The following is a 25,636-nucleotide window of genomic DNA, read 5'->3' as shown; positions in this document are numbered from 1 at the left end:
GCTTCTTCTATCACTCAATACAAATCAACCATATTCACATCCTCGCAACCTCTCTTCGATTGCACCTTGTCCAAAATGTCTCCCAACAGTGATAATGCCATGGCACGCTTCCTTTTCGCCATCCTGAAGCAAAAAAACCTCAAAGATGTTAGTCCTTTGTTCCGCTTCCAACGAGACCACTCTCTTCATGTGTGACGCATATGCTGACAGTCAGTCAAGATTGACTGGAATCAAGTCGCTCAAGACCCTGTTCTTCTGCAACCCATCACGAACGGACATGCCGCAAGAATGAGATATTCTCGCTTCAGAGCCACCGTCACCGGCCACGAACCCCAAAAACGTGGACGCCATGGCGAAAAGGACCGAGTGTCCAAGTCGTCCAAGAGAGAATACTCCAAGAAGGATGCCATTATCAAGTCAGAATCTGGTGTGAGCCTTTCATCTCTCGCTCAGGTACGTTTGAGGAATATGTCCAGTTGAGCGAGTCGAAACTAACATGCCCGTCCAAAGTACTCGCCTGCTTCACTTCCATCTCCGTATCTCGGAGACCACGACGACTTCAGCGCTCGATTCCTCACACCTTGCAGCGACGACATGATGTCTGTCCATCCTGCTGCCATAGAAAAGGGACGACACAGAGACTCCAACGCCTTTGCATCCATGATGGATGGCAACTCAGATCTATTCACAGATGCAGGCAGTCTCACAAACTCTCCTGCATTCTCAGCATTTGAAGCTGCCTATGACCTGAGCAGTTATAGCGCTGGATCTGCAGAGTTCCAAAGCCAAGATGCCTCCGACCTCAGCGCTACTCAATCGTTGATAGGCTGTGGCCAGGAATGGGACGAGCGATTTCATGACCCTCAGCTGTTTTGATAACCCCATGGAAACAGCCGATTCCAGGATGGATGACGTGGTTTTGTATACAAAAAATAATGGCGCATGGTAGAACATTTTCTTTTGCTTGTTTGATGACTTAATGACATGAATATATTGAAGACGACATGGAAGATGAACGGATTCACAACCAGTGGCTAATCGCTTCGATATGGGACGGAGGGTTTTACAAATTGTATACTAATAGTTCGCACTGAGCTGATATTCTCGACGAGTATCTTTATACAATAAAAAGCTACGTTAACAAATGTCATTTTGTCACATTGAGTGTGATTTCAATTGATGGGCAGTGGTAGTAGGGAACACATTCGCGTTTGCTGGCCGTCGATATTCTCCCTTCCTATGCCTGCCTTCGCCTTACCACCAGGTCAGAATAGAAACTCAGCCGTCTTAAGAAGATGGCTTTCATTGCAGGGAATAAACGACAGAACAATAGGCTGATCCAATCAAGGCACAGGTTACCCGTTTGGCTGCAAATTGTCTCCTTGCAGCCGGCGTCACCAGGTCCATACATGCACAGCTCACTTTCGATTCACTTCGACTTTCACTCCTTTTTTTTCCGTTGCAGCCCGACAATAAAGGCCCTCACCTATATCTCATACCCATTTAACTCTCATTTTGATCCCTCCCACCCACAACTTGTGAAATTTACCCTTTTCTCAAAAACATCTCACAAAGCCAAGCTATACAGCCACCACTTAAAGGCTTCTACCATCCAAAACATCTTACTAGCACTTCCAAATTCTTACTCCTCTTCATATATTCTCAAACAACCAGACTCCCCAGGAAGGTTGGTAAAGGATCTTTGACCCTGTTTACCTTGCTAACATCGGCAGTCACGATGGCCGACACCCCCAAGAAGAAAGAGCCCACCGCCTCCGAGGCCATGTTCTTCTTCGCCATTGTCAAACATACCCGTAACAAGGCGGACATTGATTGGACCGCCGTGGCCGCAGAGCAGGGCTTCAAGAACGCTAATGTCGCCAAGGTAAGTTTACACGGCCTGTCACTCAGGATGCAAAGTAACTGGTTTCTGCATGTTGCAGCAAATGCTAATGAGCGCAGGTCCGCTTCGGCCAGGTCAAGCGCAAACTGGGCATAACTACCAACACGGACAGTCCGGCTCCTGTTCGTACGCCTACGAAGAGAACATCTGCTGGCACGCCTACCAAGGTTACGAAGAGTGGTGGCCGAGCGGGGACCAAGGGTCGGAGGGCCAAGACTGTCAAGGAGGAGTGTGATGATGCGGAGGACGATGATGAGACGATGGTGGGTGTGAAGGATGAGAATCCTGATGCGGATTTGGATGCTGAGGTTGAGTCGTTTTTGGAAGAGGACCCGGAGGATCCTTTTTAGTTGGGGAGATGGGTTTGTTGCTGGACGTTGGGGATGCTGGTTTGCTGGGATGGTGCTCGAGAGGTTTGGTATTTGAGACTATGGGAGGCTAGATGCTGCATATTGATGATGACTACGCTTTTTTTGAGTGAATATGATTTGAGATATCGTGTTTGATGTGTAAGTGGTGAGTGACGGACGGCTGAACGTATGGTTCCGAGTTGTTGGAGAAATTGCTTGTACATGAATTGCGGTATTGTTGACCTTGGATGTGACAAGGAATAATGAGAATTTGTTTCCAATCAAGAAGACCATACAATAGACCTCATGGTCGACACTTCAGCTCAACTCACATTTCCTCACTTCTCTCTCACCTGAATACCCAACCACTTTACCACCAACATTTAAAACCTCCTCTCGAGAAATAGTAACTACTTTTCAACATCTTCCCAACCACTCGCATACATGCTCTTCATTTGAACAAAAGACAGCTTACATCACGAACTTAGTCCTCATAAATCCAATTTCCAAGCACCGTATGTTCGTCATCCCATCCCTCATCCAACATACTAACAACCACCAGGAAGATGCCTCGCAAAGCCAAAACCACTCCCACCACCGGCGACGGAGAAGCGCCACAGGGCCTCACCGACAACGAACTGCGCTTCATCAAAGCTGTCTTCGACAACATGACGCAGAAGCCCGACGCAAACTGGGACAGCGTGGCAACTGACCTCGGCCTCAAAGATGCCAAGTGTGCCAAAGAGCGTTTCCGCCAGATGTCTGTTCGTCATGGCTGGCGCGACCAGACTGCCCCTGGCGCTGGAAGTCCTCGCAAGGCAGCCAAGAATGGTGCCACGGGGCCATCAGGGGATGGCAAGGTGACTAAACGGGCTCCCAAGACGCCTACTAAGAAGGCGAAGAAGGAGGATGAGGATGCTGTGGACGATGATGATGTTGATCTGATTGGGCATGGGGATGGAGGTTACGATGAGGATGTTAAGGAGGATGAAGACGAGGAGATTTGAGGAATTGGTTTTTTTTACTGATGGGGATGGGGATTGCTTCTGAGAATCGAGGCCGATAATGGCGTATTTGAATTTCCTACGAGTCTTATGGACTGGCCATGGTATACGATTGGGTTGTGGGGGATAGTTACGAATAGTGATCGAGCTGAATACGGCCATTTCGATGACATTGATCCTGTGTCTGATGTGAGATGTTTCACACATTTTGAACAACGGCCATGAGTACTTCTCAGGGACTCCCAAGGAGCGGTACCTTGCCAGCTGTCAACTTTTCATTTCAAAAACAAGTATTGATTTGCCAAATCATTCGTGTATTGCTTGCTTCCACTCGCACCGTATCCACAACCACATGGCATCGCTCACTTTCTCTTCACCCTCTTCGTTGCCCAGCCGTCCACATTAAGGAGAGGAAAACAAACAGTTCCTTATGTTTCTTCGGACAACTGCAATTCTGTGTCACGTCCTCACTATTCTCCATCCTGAGTTCCGTCTCCTCTGCCAAGTCTAATCAACACCATCTGTCAACACCATCCGGCACAACTACCTAATTACCATTCAAACTCTTGCACCCAACAATAATCCAAATCCGCCATCATGCCCGGCAATCAAGATCCCGCAGAGCAGGTCAAATTCCTCGTCTCCTGTATTGGAAACACCAACAACGGCCGTGTAAGCCTCTCATTCTCTACTACACACCACCCAACTAACAACCACAGCCTGACTTTGCCGCTGTTGCTGAAGAGCTCGGCATCGTCAGCAAGGCCGCAGCGTAAGTCGTTCCCCCAACTTCATACACTCGAGCTCACACGCCATAGGCAAAAGCGATATGAGCGCATGCTCAAAGCGAATGGTGTTACTGGCACCAAGTCTCCCGTGAAAGCTTCCGACGCTGGGCCCATCCCTACTCCTCAGGTCACGCCTGTCAAGCGCAAGGCCGCCGCGGCCCGTTCTCTTGCCTCTACCAAGAAGGCTAAGGGTAAAGCTGGCAAGGGGGTGAAGAAGGAGGAGGAGGTGGACGATGATGACGATGGCTCAGCTGAGGATAATAAGAAAGGTGTCAAGAAAGAAGAGGACTCGGCGTCTGATGTTTCTGGTACGTTTTCGTTTGGATTCGTGTTGATATGTGTGTGCTGACTGAGTGTAGATCCCCCCCTTTCTGATGACTATGAGGTTTAAGAAGTGTGGTGGGCTGTCATTATGAGTCAGGGTTTGACGACGGGATGGACAGTGGACTGGGTTATGAAGCCGATAATGTGGCTATAGGTAGTAAGAACAGTGGAATATAGTTTCTCTGAAATAAATGCTCTTGCAGATTGTGATGGTGATGCTCTCTTGTCAATCTCTGAGCTAAGCGGACGAGACGTGAGACATGTTGCAACTAGGTTTGTAAGTAATATAGACAAAGAACTATCGTTGCTATACAAAATGGTGCAAGGATACGTTGACGACGCGGCAGCAGCTTCATCTAGGTTGTCTGGAGCTCCTAAATGCAACATTAGATGAGGCTAGATATCAGACGACATCAGAGCCAAGTGAGAGAGTCCTTCATCTTTTGCGTGGCTGGGGATCAACAGACCAGACAATGAGGTCCATTCATTCGCCTTCAGTTTGCAACTGACTGCCAGCTGCAGCAGCCTGGCAACTCCTGTTTCCCACCAGTTGCTAACAGTTTGGGAACCGTTGCCAGGACCACGCACATGATTGAGCACGCCTCTCATTCTTGTTTCCTCACGACTCGCCCAATTTCGTCTGATGTTTACGCACCCAGCAGGGTAAAGTTCAAAAACCCTCGGCAATTTTGTGTTGTAACCCATCTCTAGGAGCCACCTCTGCAACGCTCGCTTGCTCCGTGCTGGGTCACACAAACCGATATTCACTGCTCATCTACCGACCTTCCTCCAGATTTCTTGCCAACAAGCTTGGTCGTGAATGTTTGTTTCTTCACTTTCTTGTGAGCTGTCCCTCACTTTTTGTTTTATTCCGCGGCCGGTTTACCTTCCATCTCATCTACCCTCGGCCTGCCGTCACCGGACGAAACCTCTTGCTGACAAACAAGCGATTCACAGGATTCTTCGTTTCCAATTCCCTTTGCATATTCACAATGGTTTCCGCGTCCACCAGAAAAATGACTGCTGGAAAGAATCGCTCTCCTGCCAAAGACCGCAGATCAGTCACGCGAACCCAAAATGCAGAAGCATCGCTTGCGCCATCTTCGAATGCTTCGGGTTCTCCTGGTAAGGCTGAGACACCTCGAACCGCTAGATACTCGCACCGCCTACCGACAGATCAACAGCGGAGAGGTAATGGACGCGTTGCTGGACGAAACTTGATCATGTGGAACCGTATGTTCTTCCCCAAGTGCATCCTTCTCCTCCTCTACGTCTTGCTGAGAGCGATTGTAGGCCCACGAATGGCAGAGAAGCTCCTCTTGCATATCCATTATGAATGTAGCCGTCATAAACTCCAGCTTCCCTGGGATGCCATTGCTCATCGTCTTCATCCTGGATCGTCTGGCGCTGCCGTAATCCAGCACCTTAATCGTCTTCGGCGTCAGCTTTTCGCCGAGGGCCATGTTGTACCGCCTGCCACACAGAGATCCTATGCTGCTCAAAATGATGCCAATACCAATGTACGCGGGTACGTCCGTCGCGACACTGACGGCGATGACTTTGAAGCTTCCCGTCCGGTGGAGTTTGATGAGAAGCTCGATGACCCCAAGTTCAACCTCCCGGGAGACTTCAGCATGTTTGACGAAGAGTTCATGGAACCCGATGACTCCCACGGCAGCCAGTCGCCTGGTTCAGAAGAGGGGGACTATCGTCATCAGTCGCCTACTCCAATGAGACGAGCTTCTTCAAAATCGTCTAGTGGCTCGACGGGGTCTCATGATGCCGCCTTCTTGCCTCAATTCGTTGCTCCTGTCGAAGTTGTGAGGGATACGCGAGGACGCAGCCCTAATCTTCTCCAACCGTTTAGCTGCGAAACTCTTGTAAGTAACGATGCTCGTTGTAGGATGGGAAAAGTCCATACTTACGCTGCCTAGGAAACGGAACCCAAGCATGTTCGCCATCTGTCGCAAGAATCAAGCAACGGCACTGGCTTATGCGAGGCGACTGTTCTACCCGAGGACTTTCTTGAGTCCAAAATCCCACTACTAGGCACCACTACCACTCAACAACGATATCCATCCCCCAACACCCAGGGACAGATGAACAGCTACACGCTGCCCGCCTTCCCGGGCTGGCACCATGCATTCATGTGCCCAATAGCCGGGTCACAAAGTATGCATTCTCCTGCTCATAGCTTTGACCATCCCGACTACATGACCGCTCCGTTTCCCATGACCGTTCCCATGCCAGTGGCACATCATCTGTTCAACCCATACATGACACTGGACCCAAGCCTCATCAAGCAGGGCAGAGAGAGATCCGCACCAACTGTTGCCGAACTAGGAACGGGAGCAATGGAATCAGGAACGGCTGCGGATGACGGCGCGCAAATTGGAGATCCATTCGTTGGCTCGTCCAACTCGGATGCCAACAAGGCATGCTTGCCAACTTGATTTACCGTCAATAAAGGGTATGATGGGGAACCAGGGCGAGGCAGGTCGTTAATCGTGTTACTCGACTGCTGGCCATGTATTGCGCATTTTTGTGAATATTTATTTCTGTTCAACCCTACGGGCAAAATCGATACCCTCGGCGGTTACGACGCGATTAAGACTAGCGAAAAGTAGGATCAAAGGGACGACTATTCGTGGCCGTTGGCGTCACCAGTTGCTCTACCGACATACATTTTTGTACCATATTTCTATAGATGAGTGAGGGAGAGATCGATGAGAACCCGGAAGGCAACCAAGGCAGCCGTGTCATTTAGCTTTAAACCAGCACTTGAGTATTAAAAAAGAACTATGCAATTGAAGCCCTGTTTTAGGCGCGACGATTGGAATCGTAAGAATCAAGTTGGCAAAATGTCATGTGGAGCAATGAGGAATCAGTGGTCGAGCAATTTGGGCAATTGGCCAGAACCTTCTCTGGGTCTCTCCTTCCTCACTGAAATGTGCAGCAAAATGGGGCGGACGTTGCCGTGCTCCATTGAAATGACCAGGAAGGAGCCTGGAGCTTGGTTGGCCTTGCCGAGAGTAGCCTGGCAGACAAGACACCCAAAAATTCCGTGGCAACAGGTTTTTCCGAGCCTGGTCCGTGACAATTTTTTTGCGGGTGCGACACCTCCAATTGCCAACCGTTCTCTCTCTCCTTGCTCCCCCATACCTCCGACGAAAGCTGCATCTCGCCAGCTACATCTTGCATTACTTCTCCCTTTCCTCCTTGTACTTTATACCCCTTCCATTTTTAATTTACACAAGATGCAGCGCGCATTGAGCTCACGGGCGAGAGCTACCGCTCTGTCCTCTGTCGCCTCCCGTTATCGCGCCGGTGCTGGTCTCAGCCAGCAGCTCCGATTTGCTCACAAGGTGAGAAAGATGCCGCTCGAATCGTCCAGCTATCGTGCTTTCAATGTGTCTAACAAACGCTGTAGGAGCTCAAGTTTGGCGTCGACGGCCGCGCCGCTCTCCTGGCTGGTGTTGATACCTTGGCCAAAGCCGTCGCTACTACCCTCGGTCCCAAGGGTCGAAATGTCCTCATTGAGTCCAGCTTCGGCTCCCCCAAGATCACCAAGGGTGTGTAAATATCCCTATGAAGCCTTTGCTCCCTGTTCTTTGATTCGGTCGCGAGCTAACAAATGTCCCTTTTGTAGATGGTGTCACTGTCGCCAAGGCCGTCTCCCTGAAGGACAAGTTCGAGAACCTCGGTGCCCGCTTATTACAAGATGTGGCCTCCAAGACCAACGATGTTGCCGGTGACGGCACTACCACCGCAACTGTCCTCGCCCGAGCTATCTTCTCCGAGACTGTCAAGAACGTTGCTGCTGGCTGCAACCCCATGGATCTCCGCCGGGGTATCCAGGCTGCTGTTGACTCCGTTGTTGAGTACCTCCACAAACACAAGCGCGACATCACCACCAGCGCTGAGATTGCTCAGGTCGCCACTATCTCTGCCAACGGTGACCACCACGTTGGCCAGATGATTGCCAATGCCATGGAGAAGGTTGGCAAGGAGGGCGTCATCACTGTCAAGGAGGGCAAGACTATGCTGGATGAGCTCGAGGTTACCGAGGGTATGCGCTTCGACCGCGGTTTCGTCTCTCCTTACTTCATCACCGACACCAAGGCCCAGAAGGTCGAGTTTGAGAATCCATTGATTCTTCTTTCTGAGAAGAAGATTTCCGCCGTCCAAGACATCATCCCCGCCCTGGAGATCTCTACGCAGACCCGCCGCCCTCTTGTCATCATTGCTGAGGATATCGAGGGCGAGGCTCTTGCTGTCTGTATTCTGAACAAGCTTCGTGGCCAGCTCCAGGTTGCTGCTGTCAAGGCTCCCGGTTTCGGTGACAACCGCAAGTCTATCCTTGGTGACATTGGTGTCTTGACCAAGGGTACAGTTTTCACTGATGAGCTGGACATCAAGCTCGAGAAGGCCACCATTGACATGCTCGGCTCCACTGGCTCTATCACCATCACCAAGGAGGACACCATTATCCTCAACGGAGAGGGAACCAAGGATGCCATCTCTCAGCGCTGCGAGCAGATTCGTGGAGTCGCTGCTGACCCCACCACTTCTGAATACGAGAAGGAGAAGCTCCAGGAGCGTTTGGCCAAGCTCTCCGGCGGCGTTGCTGTCATCAAGGTGGGTGGTTCTTCCGAGGTTGAGGTTGGCGAGAAGAAGGACCGCTTCGTCGATGCTTTGAACGCTACACGGGCCGCCGTTGAAGAGGGTATCCTGCCAGGTGGTGGTACCGCCCTGATCAAGGCCTCTGCTCAGGCACTGCATGACGTCAAGGCCGCCAACTTTGACCAGCAGCTTGGCGTCAACATTGTTAAGAACGCCATCACCCGGCCTGCTCGCACTATTATTGAGAACGCCGGCATGGAGGGCTCCGTTGTCATTGGTAAGCTCACGGATGAGCACGCGGCCGATTTCAACAAGGGTTTCGACAGTGCCAAGGGTGAGTACGTTGACATGATCCAGGCCGGTATCCTTGATCCCCTCAAGGTTGTCCGCACTGGTCTCATTGACGCCAGTGGTGTTGCTTCCCTTCTGGGTACTACTGAGGTTGCCATTGTTGAGGCTCCTGAGGAGAAGGGACCCGGTGGCCCTCCCATGGGAGGTATGGGAGGCATGGGAGGAATGGGCGGCATGGGAATGATGTAAGATGAACGTGGACGAACTCGACACTATGAGGTTGCCATTTCAGGCGTTGTACAAAACAAAGTTCCCCATTTGGGTGGACATGGATTTGGTGTTCTAGAAGAGTAAAAAAGGATGGGTCAAGTTGATTTGTATCATCTCCTCTCTACTTGTCGGCATGTCTTTTCATACCCCAGCAGATTTTCAAGCAGCTTGGACTCCTGTATAATAGCAAGTAGCACTCGGCCATGTAAAACAATCGGAAATTAAAAACAAAAAAGAACAAGCCATAAAATGAGGCGGCGCGTCAGCGGGATGAGTCTAGTGAAATGCCAATATAGTTGCCTTGAGGCACCGACATTCTAACCTCGTCTACTGCAGAAGTGAGATTGGCAAGCAATGGAAGCCTTGGGGAAATTCGTCATCACCAGAGGAGATAGGGGCGGACCCATTTCCCTTGCCACTTGGGACGAAACAGGAGAGTACATGTCACCAGACAACGTTGGTCAGGAGTGTGCAAACTATCAACACGACGAGAGTTGGGTAAAGGGGGCCAATTGATTCTTTATCACCGGCTTGGGTTGTCCACACAAATTACCACGTATTAGACATCCAGGCTCCCACGAATGCGAATCCTGACATGAAGCGAACTAGTCACGTGGAGGCATTTCTCGTCTCACGGCCAACCCCACCATTGGAGCATGATGATGTCGTGTTTTTCTCCATCGGGCTCCAGGAGCCCCCCTCCATGGATGGCATGCCACCCAGGAAAGGAGGAGTCCCTCAGCTTTTAAGTACCACTCAACATTTCCGCTCTCCCCTCCCATTCCATCCCATCTCTCTTCCTGCATCAAATTGAGGAGGCACTTTCTGGCACCATCCTCGCCTCTTTTCACCACAACGCCGGACTTGTGTTATTGCACTTTCAATGTAAGAGAAACTATTCTCCCCTACCTAGTATACTCAGCTGGAATTATTCGTCGTCCGATTCCCTTGGTTTATTTGTATCCTGGAGCTGACGTGCTGCCTTAGTCTACGTCTCGAACCCCTCAGTCGCACACTTTCTGCTGATCTACACCGCAATCATGGTAAGTTTCGCCCAATGACCCTGCTCGAGATAATCAGGTCTAACTTGTGACTGCTAGGTCAGTTCAGGGTTCGTAACTACTCTTGATGCATCTCCATTGACTTGACACGCGTTGATTCCTGCTCTCCATGCACCGCTATAGTAGTAGCGTACCCGACGACTTGTAGTGGTTGTCCACATAGGAGAAGGCGATGACGGGTGATGTCTTTTCCTCTTCATCACCACAAACATGAGCAAATGTTGACAAATCTTTCATCATTTCTAGTGCGGCCGTCTCCGAGGAAGCCGTCGCTGCGACTAAGGAAGTAGGCAAGAAGTACAAGTACGCCATCCTCCACTACGTTAACGACCAGTTTGAACTCGAGGAGGCTTCCGACGACAAGAACTATGAGAACTTCGCAAACAAGCTTATAAACTGCAAAAGCAAGTCTAGAAAGAAGGTTGGTATAGGTAAACCACGGTGTCCTTTGCATGGCTATGCGGCTAAATGTCAACTTCAGGAGTTTCCAGGCACCCGATTTGCCTACTATAACTTTATTTACGATACCGAGGACGGGCGTGTCGCGTATGTTCATCCTTTTTGCATTGCAGTTGGTTACAAAGGCTAACTTGCATTAGGAATTCGACGGTTTTTTTCCTCTGGAGCCCTGATGTTCAGGATCCCTTTTATCCCTGGGTAACTTCTATCAAGTATCTTGACACATTTCCGAACAATTGACTAACCGCAATCACTGCTGGCAGGTCAGGGTCCCATACACTTCCGCCGTTGACGTGATAAAACAAAAAACTCTTTCGACTATGAGGGAAATTCACGACCCGGCGCAACTCTTGGATATGAATGAGATGCTCAAGTTGGCCAGCACGCCCAGCGCCCAGGCGGTGCGACTACATGAAGACTAAGCGTTGGTCTTTCCTTTTGTGGTGCAATGGATGAGAGAGCATTGTCTGACAAGGAGAAAATGCCCTGGGCTGGCTGACTTGAATGAACGCACCAATTGAAGATCACCATCCACCAGTAGCCTATTCTCAACAAACTAGTTCGAACCTCTTTTATTTGTGTGTTCTGAATAAAGCCAACCCGAATTGTGACTCGGAGGTAGAGGATCGTGAGGGATTATTTCTTCAGCATGGCGTGATGATGCGAACTATGCTCTGTTGACACCGCTGCTTCGGAATACTTTGACGCCTTTGTAAAGGGCTGGGGGAGGGGGAATTGCTAGGAGGCACTGTCAAATTGTGCAAATTTTGGTGAATTCGCACCGCCACAGAGACAAGAATGTCAATGGCATTGGTTTGGGTCATAAATTTGTACGTTTTGTCTTGCTCAAGCTGTATTAGTCCAGCCATGGCTTTGACGTCTAACGCTCTTCGTCTCGTAAACACCTTGTGTGAGTTGCGCAACCTGGCACATCAAGACATCTTTATTAAGGCCCTGAACGACTAGAATCCCAGCTCGTCTTGAACAACTGTCCTAGTTCGCCAGCCACTACTTTGTCTATCAGGCGCTGTTCCAAAAACCCATTCAAATCCGCCCAGAAGGCGTCTGTGGTCAGTGCATCCAGACCACTTGCCCATGCTACCGCTTCCTCCTTGCGCTCTGGCTGAATTGCTGCCGCACCGCCAATGACCATTACTGAAAATTCTAAACGCAGATCAGATTCGCTCGCCACATCCTTGAGAATCTTGCTATCTGTAAGCGGCCGCTTGTTATGCAGAATCTTCATCTTGTCGATGGGTATTCCAGTCTGTTCTGATACCGTCGTTTTGATGTCGAGAATAGAAGTATTGAGAGGTTGCGAGGTGAGCTTAATGTCTAGAGGAGGATTTCGCAGCGACTTAAGTGTTACGGTAAGACTGCGCTCTTGGCCTGGGAGAAGCGTCTTTGGCTTGCTCATAGAAGTGGGCATTCGGGGGAGGATGTACTGTAACTGTTAGCTTGATGTCGGGGGTTGAGGAAGGGTCCACGTACAGGGGGCCGCGCCGGGAAAGATTTGGCATCTTCGACGTGGTCAGCTGAGAGCTTAATTGGGCGAGAGTCCAGTGTTGAGAGGAAGGTTGTGGCGAATGCTGCTTCAGCCATGATGATGGTCTTGCAGCTGGCGGGGTAGGGGGATGATGGACAGGAGGCTAATGGGCGACAACTTCGCCGATAAGGATAACTAGTGCTGGGAATCGAGAAAACGAGCTTGTATGTGAGGATTTAGCGTAAATTCAGCCCGTAGATCTCAGGTGTCGAACATCTGAAGGGTGTAAAGCGTCATGAAGTTGGTGGTTGTTTGTTTGCCTGTGTTCTGTTGTGTGGGAGCTTCCTGGGATGGGACACTTAGGTAAGCGGCGGGGGTCCAGGTGTGAGTGGGAGAACCCGGCCTGCAACTCAATATCGAATATTCGTTGCCATACTTCTTCTGCATAGCTAGCTACCTAGGTAATATTTAAGTTGACTTTGTCCATTGCAATTTGCTTTACTAGAGACTCTGTATGCTCTCAATTAAGAACGAGGCATCAACCATGACAATACGAAGACAGACCCAAGGTAGGTGGCTGTTGGTGTGGCTGGTGTCAGTCCAACGTGGCTTGACATCTCCGGAGGTGGATCTCTGATACGAAGTTTCGCCGACCGAAGACCCTGTTATCGGGATGCTCGAAGAAAAAAAAGTTGGGCGGGGCGCATCCATTTGAGTGTCGTTCTTCAGAAACCGCGACGATTTCTCATAGTTCTTCTCACTACGGCCTCGTTTCTCCAGGCCCTTTTACAACATAACTTCAAAAAAATGGGTGCCGGAAGACGTATGAAGAGAAAGCAGGGTGCCCCTGAGCCCCTGTCAGAAGAACACTATGCAAAACTGAAGCGCAAGGCCGGCCTGCCTGTCGACATTCCCACAGAGACTTCCGACAATAAGAGAAGACGAATTGGAAAAAATTCACAACCCAAGACAAACGGTGCAACTAGAAAGAAGGCTTCTGTATCCAAACCAGCAGCAGTTGACAAGTCAACGACAGCCAAGGTCAACGGCAAGTCAAAAGCCAAATCTGTCATGCCTGGCCTGGAAGACTCGGACATTGAACTCGACGACGATGAGTTCGACGCAGATGACTTGGATATTGAGAAATTATCAGACTTGGAAGATGGAGGAGGTGCGACACTTGGGGATGATTTCTTGGGCTCAGATTCGTCCGTGTTCGATTCAGACGATGACAATGATGCCGAGAAACCTACCTTTTCTGAGGACGAGGACGAATCCGACGCGGAGGAGAAGCTCACGGCTGCCAACATCGAGGGTCTCTCGAGAAAACTAGATCGTCAATTAGCAGAAGAAGAAGCCGCTAATGCTGCCGAAATGGCCGAAAGTGCTCTGCAGACCAACATTGATGGGGAGAAGCCACACATTATCGACGACGAAGAGGACGAGCTATCCGCCAAGACGAATGCCCTCCTCGCTCCTGATCTGCAGCTTCTCCGTACGAGGATCACAGAAAATATCCGCGTACTCGACGATTTCGCTAATCTTGCCGAGGACGGACGCTCACGATCGGAGTATACCGCTCAATTAATCAAGGATGTGTGCGCATATTACGGCTACTCCGAGTATCTTGCAGAGAAGCTGTACAACCTCTTCACACCTCGTGAAGCATTTGCCTTTTTCGAAGCCAACGAGTCTGCACGCCCTGTTGTAATCCGCACGAACACTCTGCGTACTCACCGCCGTGATCTCGCCCAGGCACTCATCAACCGAGGCGTCACCCTCGAACCGGTCGGTAAATGGTCCAAGGTAGGTTTGCAAGTCTTTGAGAGCACAGTTCCACTCGGTGCTACCCCCGAGTACCTTGCTGGCCACTACATTCTTCAAGCCGCCTCCTCCTTCTTACCTTGCATGGCACTCGATCCACAAGAAAACGAACGCGTGCTCGACATGGCTGCCGCCCCAGGTGGTAAAACAACATACATGGCCGCCATGATGAAGAATACCGGAGTCGTCGTCGCCAACGACCCCAACAAGGCACGTGCGAAGGGTCTCATCGGTAACATTCACCGCCTGGGCGCTCGCAACGTCATAGTATCCAACTATGATGCTCGTGAATTTCCCAAGCCAATGGGAGGTTTCGACCGTGTCCTTCTCGATGCTCCCTGTTCGGGAACCGGCGTCATTGCCAAAGACCCCAGCGTCAAGACCAACAAGACGGAACTCGATTTCATGCAACTACCCCACACGCAGAAGCAGCTCCTCCTCGCCGCTATTGACTCCGTCAACCACTCCAGCAAATCAGGCGGCTACATTGTCTACTCTACGTGTTCCGTCACGATTGAAGAAAACGAGCAAGTGGTTCAATACGCACTCTCCCGCAGACCAAACGTCAAGCTCGTCGAAACGGGACTGGCCTTTGGAAAGGAAGGCTTCACCAGCTTCATGGGCAAGAAGTTTGACCCTAGTCTCCGTCTCACGCGGCGATATTACCCGCATTCATACAACGTGGATGGCTTTTATGTCGCCAAATTCAAGAAGATTGGCCCCACGCCCGCCAAAGCTTCTGCGCCAAGAGATAAGGGTGTTGTCGGCAATTCCGAAGAGCAAATTATTGACAAGACACCCATTTCTGCAGACGAAGAGGAGAGCGGCAAGGATGATTTTGGTGGGTGGGACGAGGACGAGGACAAGGAGTACATGGAAAAGGGGAGGAGAAATGCCATGCGCAGGAGAGGCCTGGATCCTAGGAGTAATATCAAGGCGAAGAAGGGGTCAAAGTGATGCCGATGTTGGGGTATTTAATTGCTAGATTACATTTATGGCATAGGCGTAAAAAATCAATGGTGTTATTGTTCCATTTGTCTGCATGTCTTGTCCACTATTAATCGTCATGCAAATATGTACTCCAAACAACCGCATGACGCTTGATCTATTGAACACACATATAGGTACACATGGAAAAATAAGCATATCACACTCTCGCCCACATTGACAACGAGTAACCGTTGCGGAACACGACTCAGTAAGCACCTACAAACGCACAACACAAAACAATAAATATTATTGACCCAGCACAGCCTGCTACCAATGCAAAAGTTCATCAAGGATCATGATCCGTCATCTCAGTCGTAAAAAGGCCCCTTCCCCAAAGCAGCGACTCTCGCGGCAGAATCTCTCAAAAACCTCCCGCATCTAACCTCAAGAATCCCCATTTTGTCTATTGTGCAGAAAAATCAAAACACCCAGCGGAGAGAAGCCAAAAAAGCACGAACCATCCTCACCCCCTCTGGCAGATGCAGGACCAAAAGCAACCAAGCAAAAAAATGCACCTTTTTGTACAAGAGGCTTTATCCACCGCCAACAGATATGACCCTGTTAGATTAAAGGGGTACAAGAAGAATCAAATCAAATGGTACAACCTTCAGTACTGGCCCATACTCGACGCCTTTGTTCCTGTCCCGTGACGCTTGGTCCCTTGCTCCATACAGCTGAAGCCTTTCGAAATAAAATATATAACAATCGCTTGCAGACATGGTGTGGCAAGCCTACATGGGCAACTCGTCGAATTGAGACACCAGATCTCGAATAGTCCAGCGCCACATCTCGCGATCTCGTGGCCCACGGCCAACCCATTTCTCGCACTTCTTCCGCCACCTTTCTTCTTCCTCACGTTGTCTTCTGACAAACTCGGGGCCAACGTCAAACTCTTCACCGACCAGCCAATCATCCTTAACGTCACTGACGCGGCCGCCGCCTTCTCCGCGCTCCTCTTCTGCGGCATTATCGTCAAGATCGGGAATGTCTTTGAAGACATCATCTTCATCGTCCAGGGCTTCAAATCCATCCAGGGTGTCAGCTGTGTCAGACTTGGTCTTATCTTGTTGTCCAATCTTCAGCCAGCACATGTTTTGAGGGTCAAAGACCATGCCGCTGACAACCTGGACGCCTTTGGTGGCACTGAAATTGGTAATCAAGGCTGGTCTTGGGGTAGAAGTCTCTTTTTCACGAGTGACATGTGTTGAGGCAGTTGTAGTTGACGGGGTGGTCACCGTGGCATCAAATGCGCTCAAGGCATTCTCATTGCCTTCCCAGCGAAGGGTCTCGGCATTGTAGAACATGCCATTCACGAGTTTGGACTCCTTGCCGGCGTTGAGGTTGGCAATAAGATGTGGCTTTAATTGCTGCGGACGCTTCGTCTTCTTCTTGGAACGCACTGTGGACTGTGGTACATGAGGCTGCTGGTTCAAGTTCGTCTTTGGAGTGAGCGCCCCAGCTTCTCGTTGAGCAGTAATAGCTGACAAAGGCCCGTGACTGGGTGCACGGTGAGCCAAAGATGTCTCTCGAGCAATTCGACTGGCGGCAGTGTCGCGTGCGAACCGGGGAGTCGCCACACTCTTTGCTGGGGAAAACGGACTCGGTGGCGCTGGTGTTGCTGTCCTGTCGGGCAGAATATTTTGATAGAGCCTATTTCGGATGGTTGTCTTTGTGCCGCTGGCCAGAGGCTGCTTCATGAATCGCGTCTCTGTCTCCCGTGAGGTTGGTAAATCGTCAAACCCATCTAGCTCATGGCCGTCGCCAAAGTGCTTCTTGTTTTTCGGCTTGCTTAGCCGCTCCCAGGTATCAGCGGCAACCTTATATCGATGTGGACTGGGCGATCTCGCGCCGGTTCTGGAGAAAGATCTGGAGAAGGGTCGAATATCGATTGCATTGTCTGAGTCATGGCGGCGAAACTGGCGCAGGGTCTTGGAGGCGACATGATGCGACTGAGACTGTGAAGCGCCTGCAGGCAGGAAGGGTTGGGGTTTCCGCGTCAACGATGCAGGGCTGTCCGTAAGGCTCGGGCGTTGCCGTTCTACTGGTGTCTTGGGTCTCAACACAGACTGAGGTCGACCCGTCTCGGTTCTCGAGGGCGGTCTATCTGCTGGTCGTTGAGACATTGGTTTCGACTGTGAAGTGAGACCGCGCACTGCTGGGAGAGATCTCTTTTGTTTCAGGAGCTGGGAACTAGTGGTAGGTGCTTCACCTCTGAGAGAGGAAAACGATGACCTGGAACCAACTTCCCTCGCTCGCGGCGTTGATAGGGGAAACTGTCGACCAGGAGAGGTTGTTGTAGGAGTAGGAAGACTGACCACAGAAGACTGGTGTGAGTGTCCGAGGCGAGATTGAGAACGACGACTCCGCGACGGGGCAGTTGAACTACCAGACTCATATACTGGCTCCAAAGAGGTCGAATGGGCGCGTTCATGGCTCAAGCGAGGAATCCTGGTCTGTGTTGCTGGTTTGTTTGTAAAGGTCAAAGACACAGCAGTCTTGGGCCGTGCAGGCGAGGCGGGCTGCTGCTCTTTGACTTTGATGTTGCGATGCAGCGTCAGTTTACCAGGACCAAAGACATTCCCATCCCCAATGTCGAGGTCATCGAAAAAGTCCTCTCGGTCAATTTCGGCATGTGCAGGCTTCTTGGGTGGTGGAATAGGTGACGATGATTCCTCGGGGATGCGCTCTGGTGAGAAGCTCTTTTTGCGTTGTTGCAGACGTTCTTTGAAGTTGAAAGGACCAGACGGCAGGACGAGGCCGTCAAAAGTCTCATCCTCGCTCTCAGCAGTGATGGAACTCGAAATACTAGGGCTGAGAGCGGAGGCAGACGAGCTTCGGTTGGACCGACCATCTCGTCGGGTGCCACCATATCGAGTGCCCAAACTCCCCTCACCCCAATCCAAATCGTCGATGTTTGATGATGGTGTCTTTGGGATATCTCTTCTAGTCGATAGCCTCAGTTTTCCATCAGACGGCAATTCCAAGTCCTTTTCGAAGTCATCATCAGGTTCTCTGGCCGGTTCAGGCTTTTGTGGCGTGGGGGGTGTGATGAAAGAAACAGGTTGAGGTGCAATCCTCCCCTTTGACACTTTAATGGTAGCGCCACCATCCCCAAAGAAGTCTTCGTCGTCCTCTGTGTCTTTGAACTTATCGAGATTGAGAGCGGATGACAGAGCGCTCGTGTTGGACTGCGTTGACAATCTACGGTGATTCTCTGTAAATGACGACGGTTTCATGGATCGAACCGGACTGGTCTGTATTGAGCCTCCGCTAACCTGGCGTAGTGTGTCAGGAAACTCGGTGTCAGTCTTGGGCTTTATGCTAAAGCTCTGCGACGCTTCTGGAAGTTCTAGATCGTTTTCCCAGTCTTCCTGGATAATCTTGCGAATTTTGCGTCCTCCAAGTCGCTTAATAGTGCCTCCCATGAGAGCAGAGGACGGGACATTCTTGGGTAAAGGGATGCCGGCGTGCTCAGCAGCAGCAATGGCATCCATGGTTGAAGATTCATCGTCGCCCGGTAAATGTAGCTGCTTTTCCTCTCCTTGCCATGAATCTATCTCAGACCGAAATGAAACATGAGATGAGGTCGAGTCACGGCGACGAGACGGAGGCCGCGACAGGGCATGAGAATTTGCGGGTCCCGTCGTGGTTGTGAGGGAGCTGCGGAAGGACAACTCATGACCCTCAAGGACCAAGTCATCATCATCGTCCCAATTCTCAATTTCGTCCTCCACCGGTTGCCGTGGTTTTAATCGAAGTGTCTCCATACCCGGCAATCTTGCTGGGTTGGGACGTATCGTTTATGAATTTTCGCTTTCTGTTGTTTTTATTGTCGAATAGTCTAGGTCAACTGTCTGATGAATTGCCGGTTAGATGTTGCGTGAGGTGCGATGTTGAACATAATTTGGTGTCAATTAAGCGAACTCATAGTCGTCAACTCTTTTTGGGGGGGACTGGTTGGCGTGCGGCTATCTCGTCGATTGGGAGCAATCGGTGCGAGATGCCCAGACGTCGAGTTGAACCCCGGGAAGGGCGGGTGACCAGTGTTTCGTGTCGTCGTGATGAGTTTGCTCTCACGGTTTGCGTCTCGAGGAACCTGATGCAGCAAGTGGAGTCGAACGGTCGCAGAATCACGGTCGTTAGAGGTCCAAGCCAGTCTGTTTCGTCGATGTCGGTCGGGCGCAATCGAAAATTCGCAGCAAATGATGAGCGGTGGGCGCTGGTCGAAGCAGCAGCTATCCGCAAAGCTGTGCAGTGAATGTTTTGGGAGTTGTGTGTGCGTGGTGCGTAGTGTATGGGCAAATGTTGAGAGACGAGGTGGTGATGGCAGGATTGGCGATGCGGTCAGCCAACAGAATGTGCGGCGGAGAGACTGCACAACCGAAACTTGGTTGGGGGGAGAGCCAATGTGGGCAGGTGTGAATTGGTCTGACTTGGCTTGCACAGGTTGCACCTGCCTGGGATGGGAATGAAAAAAAGGCTGGGGAGGGGAAGGAGCGACCACTGCCTGACTGAGTGGCAGTTTAGACAAGAGGCAACAGCCCACCACACGAAGAGTCAACTGGGAACAAGCTGGCAACCAAGTCTGGTGTCAAGCCAAGTGCTCAGATGCGCAATGGTCACGGTGGCTGGCAGAGTCAATGCTTTGTTTCCAGGATTCTCGGCGCTGCAGGACGCCCTGGGAGAACATTGAACCTCAACCAAGGCCACTGTTGGCTTACCCAGAAGTCTCTTGCCCTAAAATTCAGGCGGGGGGCTGGGATGGAGTGCCACAAGAAATATCCCAATATGGACTAGCGCCATCGCCGCTTCAGCTCAATAGCCTGCTTCTGCTGTGCTCCCACATCTTGGTCAGAGCAATGAACCTGAGACATGACCATGCACCATTCATCACAGACAATATCCGTGATAATCGCAATCGTGGTTCCGGTGGGGGAAAAAAGTCCTTGATCTTGCAAGGGCCGGTCACCCGAGTTTTGATGAAGTCGGTGACTTTGTACCACACACCTGCAGCATCAGGTTTCTATATTTTCAATATCTCCCAGTCTTGTGCTGCAGATACACATCACAAAGGGCGTGAGTCAAGTTGCAGCTCAGCTCACTATTCTCGATGACCAAAGGAACATCTTGCTGAGGCATTGTCCGTGGGACTCGAGTCAAAATCACCTGCAGCCATGAACGAATGGGCAATATTCCCCCTCCACCACATGATAACTCAACTAACAGATGAACCACAACGGCACAATCACAAGACAATACTCCCCGGCTGGTAGCAGGGTTCTCCAGAATGCAAAGGCAGGTGTAATATAACACAAGCCGAGATTTGACAAACCTTTTCTGTGGCGTTTGGAGCACTTCATAGCTGAAGATGCCCGGCAAGATGTTCCGCAACGGCTGATACCGAACATCACTTCACATCAAACGATACCTGAAGTTGAACACGATCATTGTTGAAACGTGTACTCTGTATAGAGCACGCCAGACGTGTTGTGAGGTATTCGGTTGTCGACGTTGTCAAAAAAAACATCTCATATCTCATACCCTTGTTACCACTCCGCTTGATCTAGGAACACCCTCCAACTTCGTAATAAGGCAGTCATGCATGAAACCATGCAGCCATGATCCCACCAATTGAGATTTCTCTTTCCAACAATTGCCACGGGCATCAACTTTGAAACCGGCGCGAGAAATCCGGCCGAACGCTCCGTCGACCAGCCATATGTCAATCATTCATGCACGCTTTACTAATAAACTAAGTACTTTCGGACAACTCGCTGTCCTTGTTGGTGAGGTAAAGAAACCAGTAGTGCCTCGGTCTTCACAGACATCTATTTAAAAGCGGCGCCGTATGATCCCTCCTTGTACTACCACACCATTTATGGAGAACTGGAGCAAACAATTTCGCTGATTGGGTGTTTGTGTCGCGTGCCTCCCAAACGCGTCAGGTTCGCGATGTGAGCGAAAAAAGTACAACGGAGTCTGCGCTCACGGAGGTATATTTTATTTTCAATTTGCATGTTGAAATGGAAAATAGGAGCTGATAACCTGGGTTTAATGGTTTTGCTGGGCGGGATGTGTATATATACAACGTGGTGTCGGGTCAGATCAACGGTCAAAAACACGTGGCTGGGGTTGCTGGTGTGGACGAGGTTGGCCCTTCCACCTGAGGCAATGATGACATGATTGTCGTCATTTTTGCTTCTGGTTGAGACTGGGTTGGCAAACGGGAGATTCCAGACCAGTTGATGCGCAAACGTTGCAATATAAACATGCCGAACAGCTATATGAAGCGGGAAAATGATCATTGACGAGCCTGCTGACTGGAATCTCTGCCGCATTTCATCTGAAAGGGTTCATTGCCAAGTTCTTTATTGTGCCTCTATGTGAAATGCGTCCGATCATATAGCTGCCCTCGTAGTTCTTGTTTCATACACATATTCATCTTTAAAGACAGCACAGGAATGTAACCATCTACTCTCTGATAACCACCTCCAAAGTCCATTCATCCCTCTCCTGGTTATACAACTCAAAGGTCTTCTCGGCAATATGTAGCGGATTCAGCTTGTCGTTATCTGGTGCCACCATTCCAGCCACAATCACAAGACCAATGTGTACTCCTTGTGGCCCATAAACCTTAGCCAGGGATTCACTCAAGTTTCGCTGGGCAGCTTTGGTTAAGGACAGCACAAAGGCTTCAGGGAGAGGCTCTCGCGGGAGGTGTGAAGAGGTGACAATGAGCGAAGGTTTTGCAGAAGAGTCGGTTTTGGCGAGTTTGGTAAGTTGGGGGACTGCCCACTTGGCTGTTTGGTGAAGAGCGTTTACCGTAATCTGTCCAGGGCAAAACAAGGTAGTGTCAGTGAGAGGGTGAACCATAATCCGCCACCATGCATCTACGTCCAACGAAACAACACATTGCAACGACACATAGTTACGTACCTTGAAGTCGTACACCATCTCATCATCACTAGTTTCCAACAGGGTGCTTGGTAGAACTCGCGCTGCATTAAAAAACACCACTTCGGGTGGTCCCAAGTCAATTTCAACTTGCTCCAGGGTAGCTTTCAGTTTCTCACTGTCTGTAATATCAACAGAATAAGTTTTCACAACGACATTGGCGCCCCGCATCGCTTCCTCTACCGAAATGTGAGCCTTCACCAGTTGTGTCGAGTTTCGAGCTACCAAGGCGATCTTCGAAAAGCCCTGTTTCGCGAACTGGCGGGCAACATGGGAGCCGATTCCAGGGCCGGAACCGATGACAACGAGGGAGTATGGAGACATGATAGCACCAATGTCGAATAAACTGTTATCTTGGATTGGCGCAGTATTTCAATTAAGTTCCTTGTTGTCCTTATTTAAGCGAGGGGAGCAACAACTATGTTGGCTCAACTCTCATTTTTATACCTCCAACTTGCGGCACTTCCAAGTCGCCAGTAAGCACGTATGGCTGGATAGGTCATCGTTTAGAATTAATGCGAATGCGACTGATGATGACACAGCATATGATTGAGTGTATGCTTTACGGGTGCCCAACATGCTGGTGAGAGAGTAGAAAAAATAAATATAATCGAGTCATGAAGCATATTAATAATGGATGACACGAAGTGCCTCCCGGAGATCCGTGACTGCCGCTGGGGCGGAGCTCGGTTCGACCCACTTGCCTGATTAGGAAGCAACTGAACGCTTCCTCCGGCTGACGTCAAAAGACAGCAGTGGAAATTACACGGAGGGATGGGAGGCTTCTAGTTGGGCAGTTGTGTAGATGAACGATGTCCCAATGTGGAAGCATGTAAACGCCATAGGGACAATCCTAGTGATGAACACGCAAGCAAACACGTCGCTGTTGTCAATAGCCTGTTTTGAGTTGTGCATATAAGCTTCGGCTCTGTGCACGTTGAGACTATTCATCAATTCAATCACCTCAGACAACTTTGAAGAACTTAAAGGATCAATGAATTCATAATGCGTATTCCAAACTTCATGATTTTCCTCTCGGCAACTGCCGCAGCAACCACTTGCCCGCCGTTTCCACCATCGGTCATTGAGTACTCGTCTCAATTTCGGCAGCCAAAGCCTCCGATGGTCAAGCCCGAATTCCAAACGCATTTTGTCCAGCATAAGTGGTATGACCGCAGTATATTCCGTATGTGTGGAGCTAGCTCTAAACTTGAATAGGAACCAGAACCTGTCCCACATCCAAATTGGCTACATGTACAACTCGCCCAGCAGAAAACTTGTCCGCGTCGATGAGACTTTTGAAGATGGCCTCGCCTCGTCTACATTTGACTTTGCCAATATCACAAACGATGGTCTCGTTGACAACAAGCTCACATCAGTCTTCAAAGATTTTGGGCACCCCGACGTCTTTCGGGGATACGTCAACACGAACTACCCCTTGATTGCAGCGGATTTTCTCGTCAAAGGCAACGCCGTTTTTGCGGGATTAGTTGAGAGACAGCTTCTTTCAGGACAAGTCGCTTCGGTACGTCTTAACCAATGGGCCACGTTCGCCCCGTGTGTTACATGTCCTAACCATGTGCTAGTGGAGCATCTTATACCAAGGTACCATCCCAGTGACAGTCTTTGTGGATGGGTGTAATGTTGTACAGGGCTATGACTATTTCTATCCTGTGGAGAGAACCAGGGTGACTACTTCATTTTTCAACACCCGTGTTGGAAAGGTTGATATCTAAGGCTATGAAATCGTATGGTGCTTGGCAAATTGCAACTTTTGCGGCATTTGAATGAGGAGAATTTGCCTGGAAAGAAAAGTGGGATGGCTGTAGACGAACTTTTGGGGTAGTTGTTTTGCAAAATTGTGTTTAAAAAGCTGAAAAGTCTCTACAAGAAAGATACATTTACAACAGGCTACTCAACGTAGACAACTGTTCCCTCCCCTTAAGGAACTAGAAGTGATGCAGTTGACTCCTCCCTATCCATAAATATAAGCGTTTTTTCGACTTCATATTGGATTACTAGTCAATATGGCAAGTCCAAGGGATATGCGGGAAGCCAAATCCTACCTTGATACGAGCCATGCGTGCCAAGGACGGAGTGTTCCCTTTTGTTAGATTAAATAGTGCAGGCGATAAAGCAGGTTATAGAAGGGGGTCACAGAAATGCTACAGGGACATATGCGGTCATCTGGGCACGCCCTTCCTGTTATTTGTCGGGCAGTTCTTATCAGCCACCACGCATTTTGGGTTTTCTTCACTTCGGTCTTGAAAATAAAAGATTTTGAAGTCAAATACTGCGTATCAAGGACTCTATTGTTCACTTTGAACACGCATACACTCCCAAAGGTCCTCCAAGTCTATCTTCACTCTATCTGCAACAACATATCCCTTCCAATATATTGCGTCGAGTTGCCTCACAAGCCTCATTCTCGTGTCTAATTGGTTCAACAACGAGCCTACTACCCGGAGTGGAAACAATAACATCACTCCTGGAATAGCAGACGACTCTAGCAGCTCTTGCATCAGGTCGAGGGCGCAGCGCGTATGGTGGACAACATCTGGCTCGTTGAGTAATGGCGTGGGTTTGTTGGCCCAATATGGGTAGTATGTATAATTCCTGGATAGGAATAGAAGAAGTGTATGGTAGTAAAGCAAGGTCAGTTTGAACTCGTGGGTCCATTCATTTGCGGCATGTATCCCGCTATGCTGTGAATACCATGTATTGAGGAGATGCTGGACGTGGATGCCTTCATGGCCTAGGGCGTCAATGCTTGGATGACTGTGGCGTTCCGACTCTGAAATGCGACTAATCTGTTCAAAGAACCTACGCTCGTTGATTAGGATACTAGCCCTCGGCTTCTGATACGCCAGAGACTCACTGTTGACTGAAGGAGGCAGTATATATCATAAGCGTGATGATCTCATCCATTGGTAGGGACCCCGTTCGGCCAGTTGTTAGTAGTTGTGTTCTCCTTACTATAATCCATTGATCGTCGGATAAGAAAGTGTCCACACCATACATGATGGCTCTATTCGCTTCTAATATTTGGAAAGCTTCAAAGAGCATTTGCTTTAGGAGTGACGGGCTGTCGTTCATGTTGACTAGCTGTAGCATTCTTCCTGTTCCGTACAGCATATGCCTGGCCCACCGGTCACCAGTCGGTTCCGACATGAGCTAAGAAATTGAGTTATTGCACGTCGCTTATGACGCAGTGAAACTTACCTCGAACAGCCCTAACAGAAAGGTCGTCCACAGCAAATCGTCTCGCTGAGGTGCGTCACTTAACGTGAGTTTATCTTGAAGCCTGCT

General features: G+C 49.9%; 12 protein-coding genes across 12 annotated transcripts; 8 read left to right on the top strand and 4 right to left on the bottom strand.

The window, feature by feature from the left end:
- Positions 1 to 75: 75 nt before the first annotated feature.
- Positions 76 to 876, top strand: VFPPC_00749 (hypothetical protein; the record flags this gene model as incomplete). Its single annotated transcript, XM_018280708.1, has 3 exons — positions 76 to 147; positions 220 to 453; positions 511 to 876. 3 exons carry the CDS (start codon positions 76 to 78, stop codon positions 874 to 876), a joined length of 672 nt encoding a protein of 223 aa, XP_018148986.1.
- Positions 877 to 1,738: 862 nt separating this feature from the next.
- Positions 1,739 to 2,253, top strand: VFPPC_17373 (hypothetical protein; the record flags this gene model as incomplete). Its single annotated transcript, XM_022429086.1, has 2 exons — positions 1,739 to 1,885; positions 1,963 to 2,253. The coding sequence occupies 2 exons, from the start codon at positions 1,739 to 1,741 to the stop codon at positions 2,251 to 2,253; spliced, it is 438 nt and encodes a 145-aa protein (XP_022285897.1).
- A 566-nt stretch (positions 2,254 to 2,819) lies between these two features.
- On the top strand, positions 2,820 to 3,260 carry VFPPC_17374 (hypothetical protein; the record flags this gene model as incomplete). The annotated part of the gene is made up of 1 exon (XM_022429087.1): positions 2,820 to 3,260. The coding sequence occupies one exon, from the start codon at positions 2,820 to 2,822 to the stop codon at positions 3,258 to 3,260; it is 441 nt and encodes a 146-aa protein (XP_022285896.1).
- A 594-nt stretch (positions 3,261 to 3,854) lies between these two features.
- On the top strand, positions 3,855 to 4,436 carry VFPPC_15214 (hypothetical protein; the record flags this gene model as incomplete). The annotated part of the gene is made up of 4 exons (XM_018292967.1): positions 3,855 to 3,929; positions 3,977 to 4,029; positions 4,076 to 4,353; positions 4,405 to 4,436. The coding sequence occupies 4 exons, from the start codon at positions 3,855 to 3,857 to the stop codon at positions 4,434 to 4,436; spliced, it is 438 nt and encodes a 145-aa protein (XP_018148985.1).
- Positions 4,437 to 5,361: 925 nt separating this feature from the next.
- On the top strand, positions 5,362 to 6,822 carry VFPPC_00748 (protein related to RNA-binding protein cabeza; the record flags this gene model as incomplete). Its single annotated transcript, XM_018280707.1, has 2 exons — positions 5,362 to 6,249; positions 6,304 to 6,822. 2 exons carry the CDS (start codon positions 5,362 to 5,364, stop codon positions 6,820 to 6,822), a joined length of 1,407 nt encoding a protein of 468 aa, XP_018148984.1.
- An 804-nt stretch (positions 6,823 to 7,626) lies between these two features.
- On the top strand, positions 7,627 to 11,495 carry VFPPC_00747 (heat shock protein 60, mitochondrial precursor; the record flags this gene model as incomplete). The annotated part of the gene is made up of 9 exons (XM_018280706.1): positions 7,627 to 7,734; positions 7,800 to 7,941; positions 8,019 to 9,488; positions 10,541 to 10,596; positions 10,654 to 10,664; positions 10,861 to 11,035; positions 11,096 to 11,160; positions 11,214 to 11,271; positions 11,337 to 11,495. The coding sequence occupies 9 exons, from the start codon at positions 7,627 to 7,629 to the stop codon at positions 11,493 to 11,495; spliced, it is 2,244 nt and encodes a 747-aa protein (XP_018148983.1).
- A 524-nt stretch (positions 11,496 to 12,019) lies between these two features.
- On the bottom strand, positions 12,020 to 12,675 carry VFPPC_12884 (ubiquitin supergroup; the record flags this gene model as incomplete). The annotated part of the gene is made up of 2 exons (XM_018290661.1): positions 12,020 to 12,517; positions 12,565 to 12,675. 2 exons carry the CDS (start codon positions 12,673 to 12,675, stop codon positions 12,020 to 12,022), a joined length of 609 nt encoding a protein of 202 aa, XP_018148982.1.
- A 691-nt stretch (positions 12,676 to 13,366) lies between these two features.
- VFPPC_00745 (S-adenosylmethionine-dependent methyltransferase superfamily domain-containing protein) lies at positions 13,367 to 15,340 on the top strand (the record flags this gene model as incomplete). Its single annotated transcript, XM_018280705.1, has 1 exon — positions 13,367 to 15,340. The coding sequence occupies one exon, from the start codon at positions 13,367 to 13,369 to the stop codon at positions 15,338 to 15,340; it is 1,974 nt and encodes a 657-aa protein (XP_018148981.1).
- A 764-nt stretch (positions 15,341 to 16,104) lies between these two features.
- Positions 16,105 to 19,140, bottom strand: VFPPC_00744 (cytokinesis regulator; the record flags this gene model as incomplete). The annotated part of the gene is made up of 1 exon (XM_018280704.1): positions 16,105 to 19,140. One exon carries the CDS (start codon positions 19,138 to 19,140, stop codon positions 16,105 to 16,107), a length of 3,036 nt encoding a protein of 1,011 aa, XP_018148980.1.
- Positions 19,141 to 21,249: 2,109 nt separating this feature from the next.
- VFPPC_00743 (hypothetical protein) lies at positions 21,250 to 21,711 on the bottom strand (the record flags this gene model as incomplete). Its single annotated transcript, XM_018280703.2, has 1 exon — positions 21,250 to 21,711. One exon carries the CDS (start codon positions 21,709 to 21,711, stop codon positions 21,250 to 21,252), a length of 462 nt encoding a protein of 153 aa, XP_018148979.2.
- Positions 21,712 to 21,844: 133 nt separating this feature from the next.
- On the bottom strand, positions 21,845 to 22,651 carry VFPPC_00742 (dehydrogenase; the record flags this gene model as incomplete). The annotated part of the gene is made up of 2 exons (XM_018280702.1): positions 21,845 to 22,201; positions 22,310 to 22,651. 2 exons carry the CDS (start codon positions 22,649 to 22,651, stop codon positions 21,845 to 21,847), a joined length of 699 nt encoding a protein of 232 aa, XP_018148978.1.
- A 681-nt stretch (positions 22,652 to 23,332) lies between these two features.
- On the top strand, positions 23,333 to 24,063 carry VFPPC_12883 (hypothetical protein; the record flags this gene model as incomplete). The annotated part of the gene is made up of 3 exons (XM_018290660.1): positions 23,333 to 23,493; positions 23,546 to 23,852; positions 23,914 to 24,063. 3 exons carry the CDS (start codon positions 23,333 to 23,335, stop codon positions 24,061 to 24,063), a joined length of 618 nt encoding a protein of 205 aa, XP_018148977.1.
- Between the last annotated feature and the right edge of the window lie 1,573 nt (positions 24,064 to 25,636).

The sequence above is a fragment of the Pochonia chlamydosporia genome, chromosome 1 (genome assembly GCF_001653235.2).
Source record: "Pochonia chlamydosporia 170 chromosome 1, whole genome shotgun sequence".
Taxonomy (NCBI): domain Eukaryota; kingdom Fungi; phylum Ascomycota; class Sordariomycetes; order Hypocreales; family Clavicipitaceae; genus Pochonia; species Pochonia chlamydosporia.
Note: the sequence above shows the minus strand (reverse complement) of the source record. Positions and strands in the feature narration are given on the sequence as shown.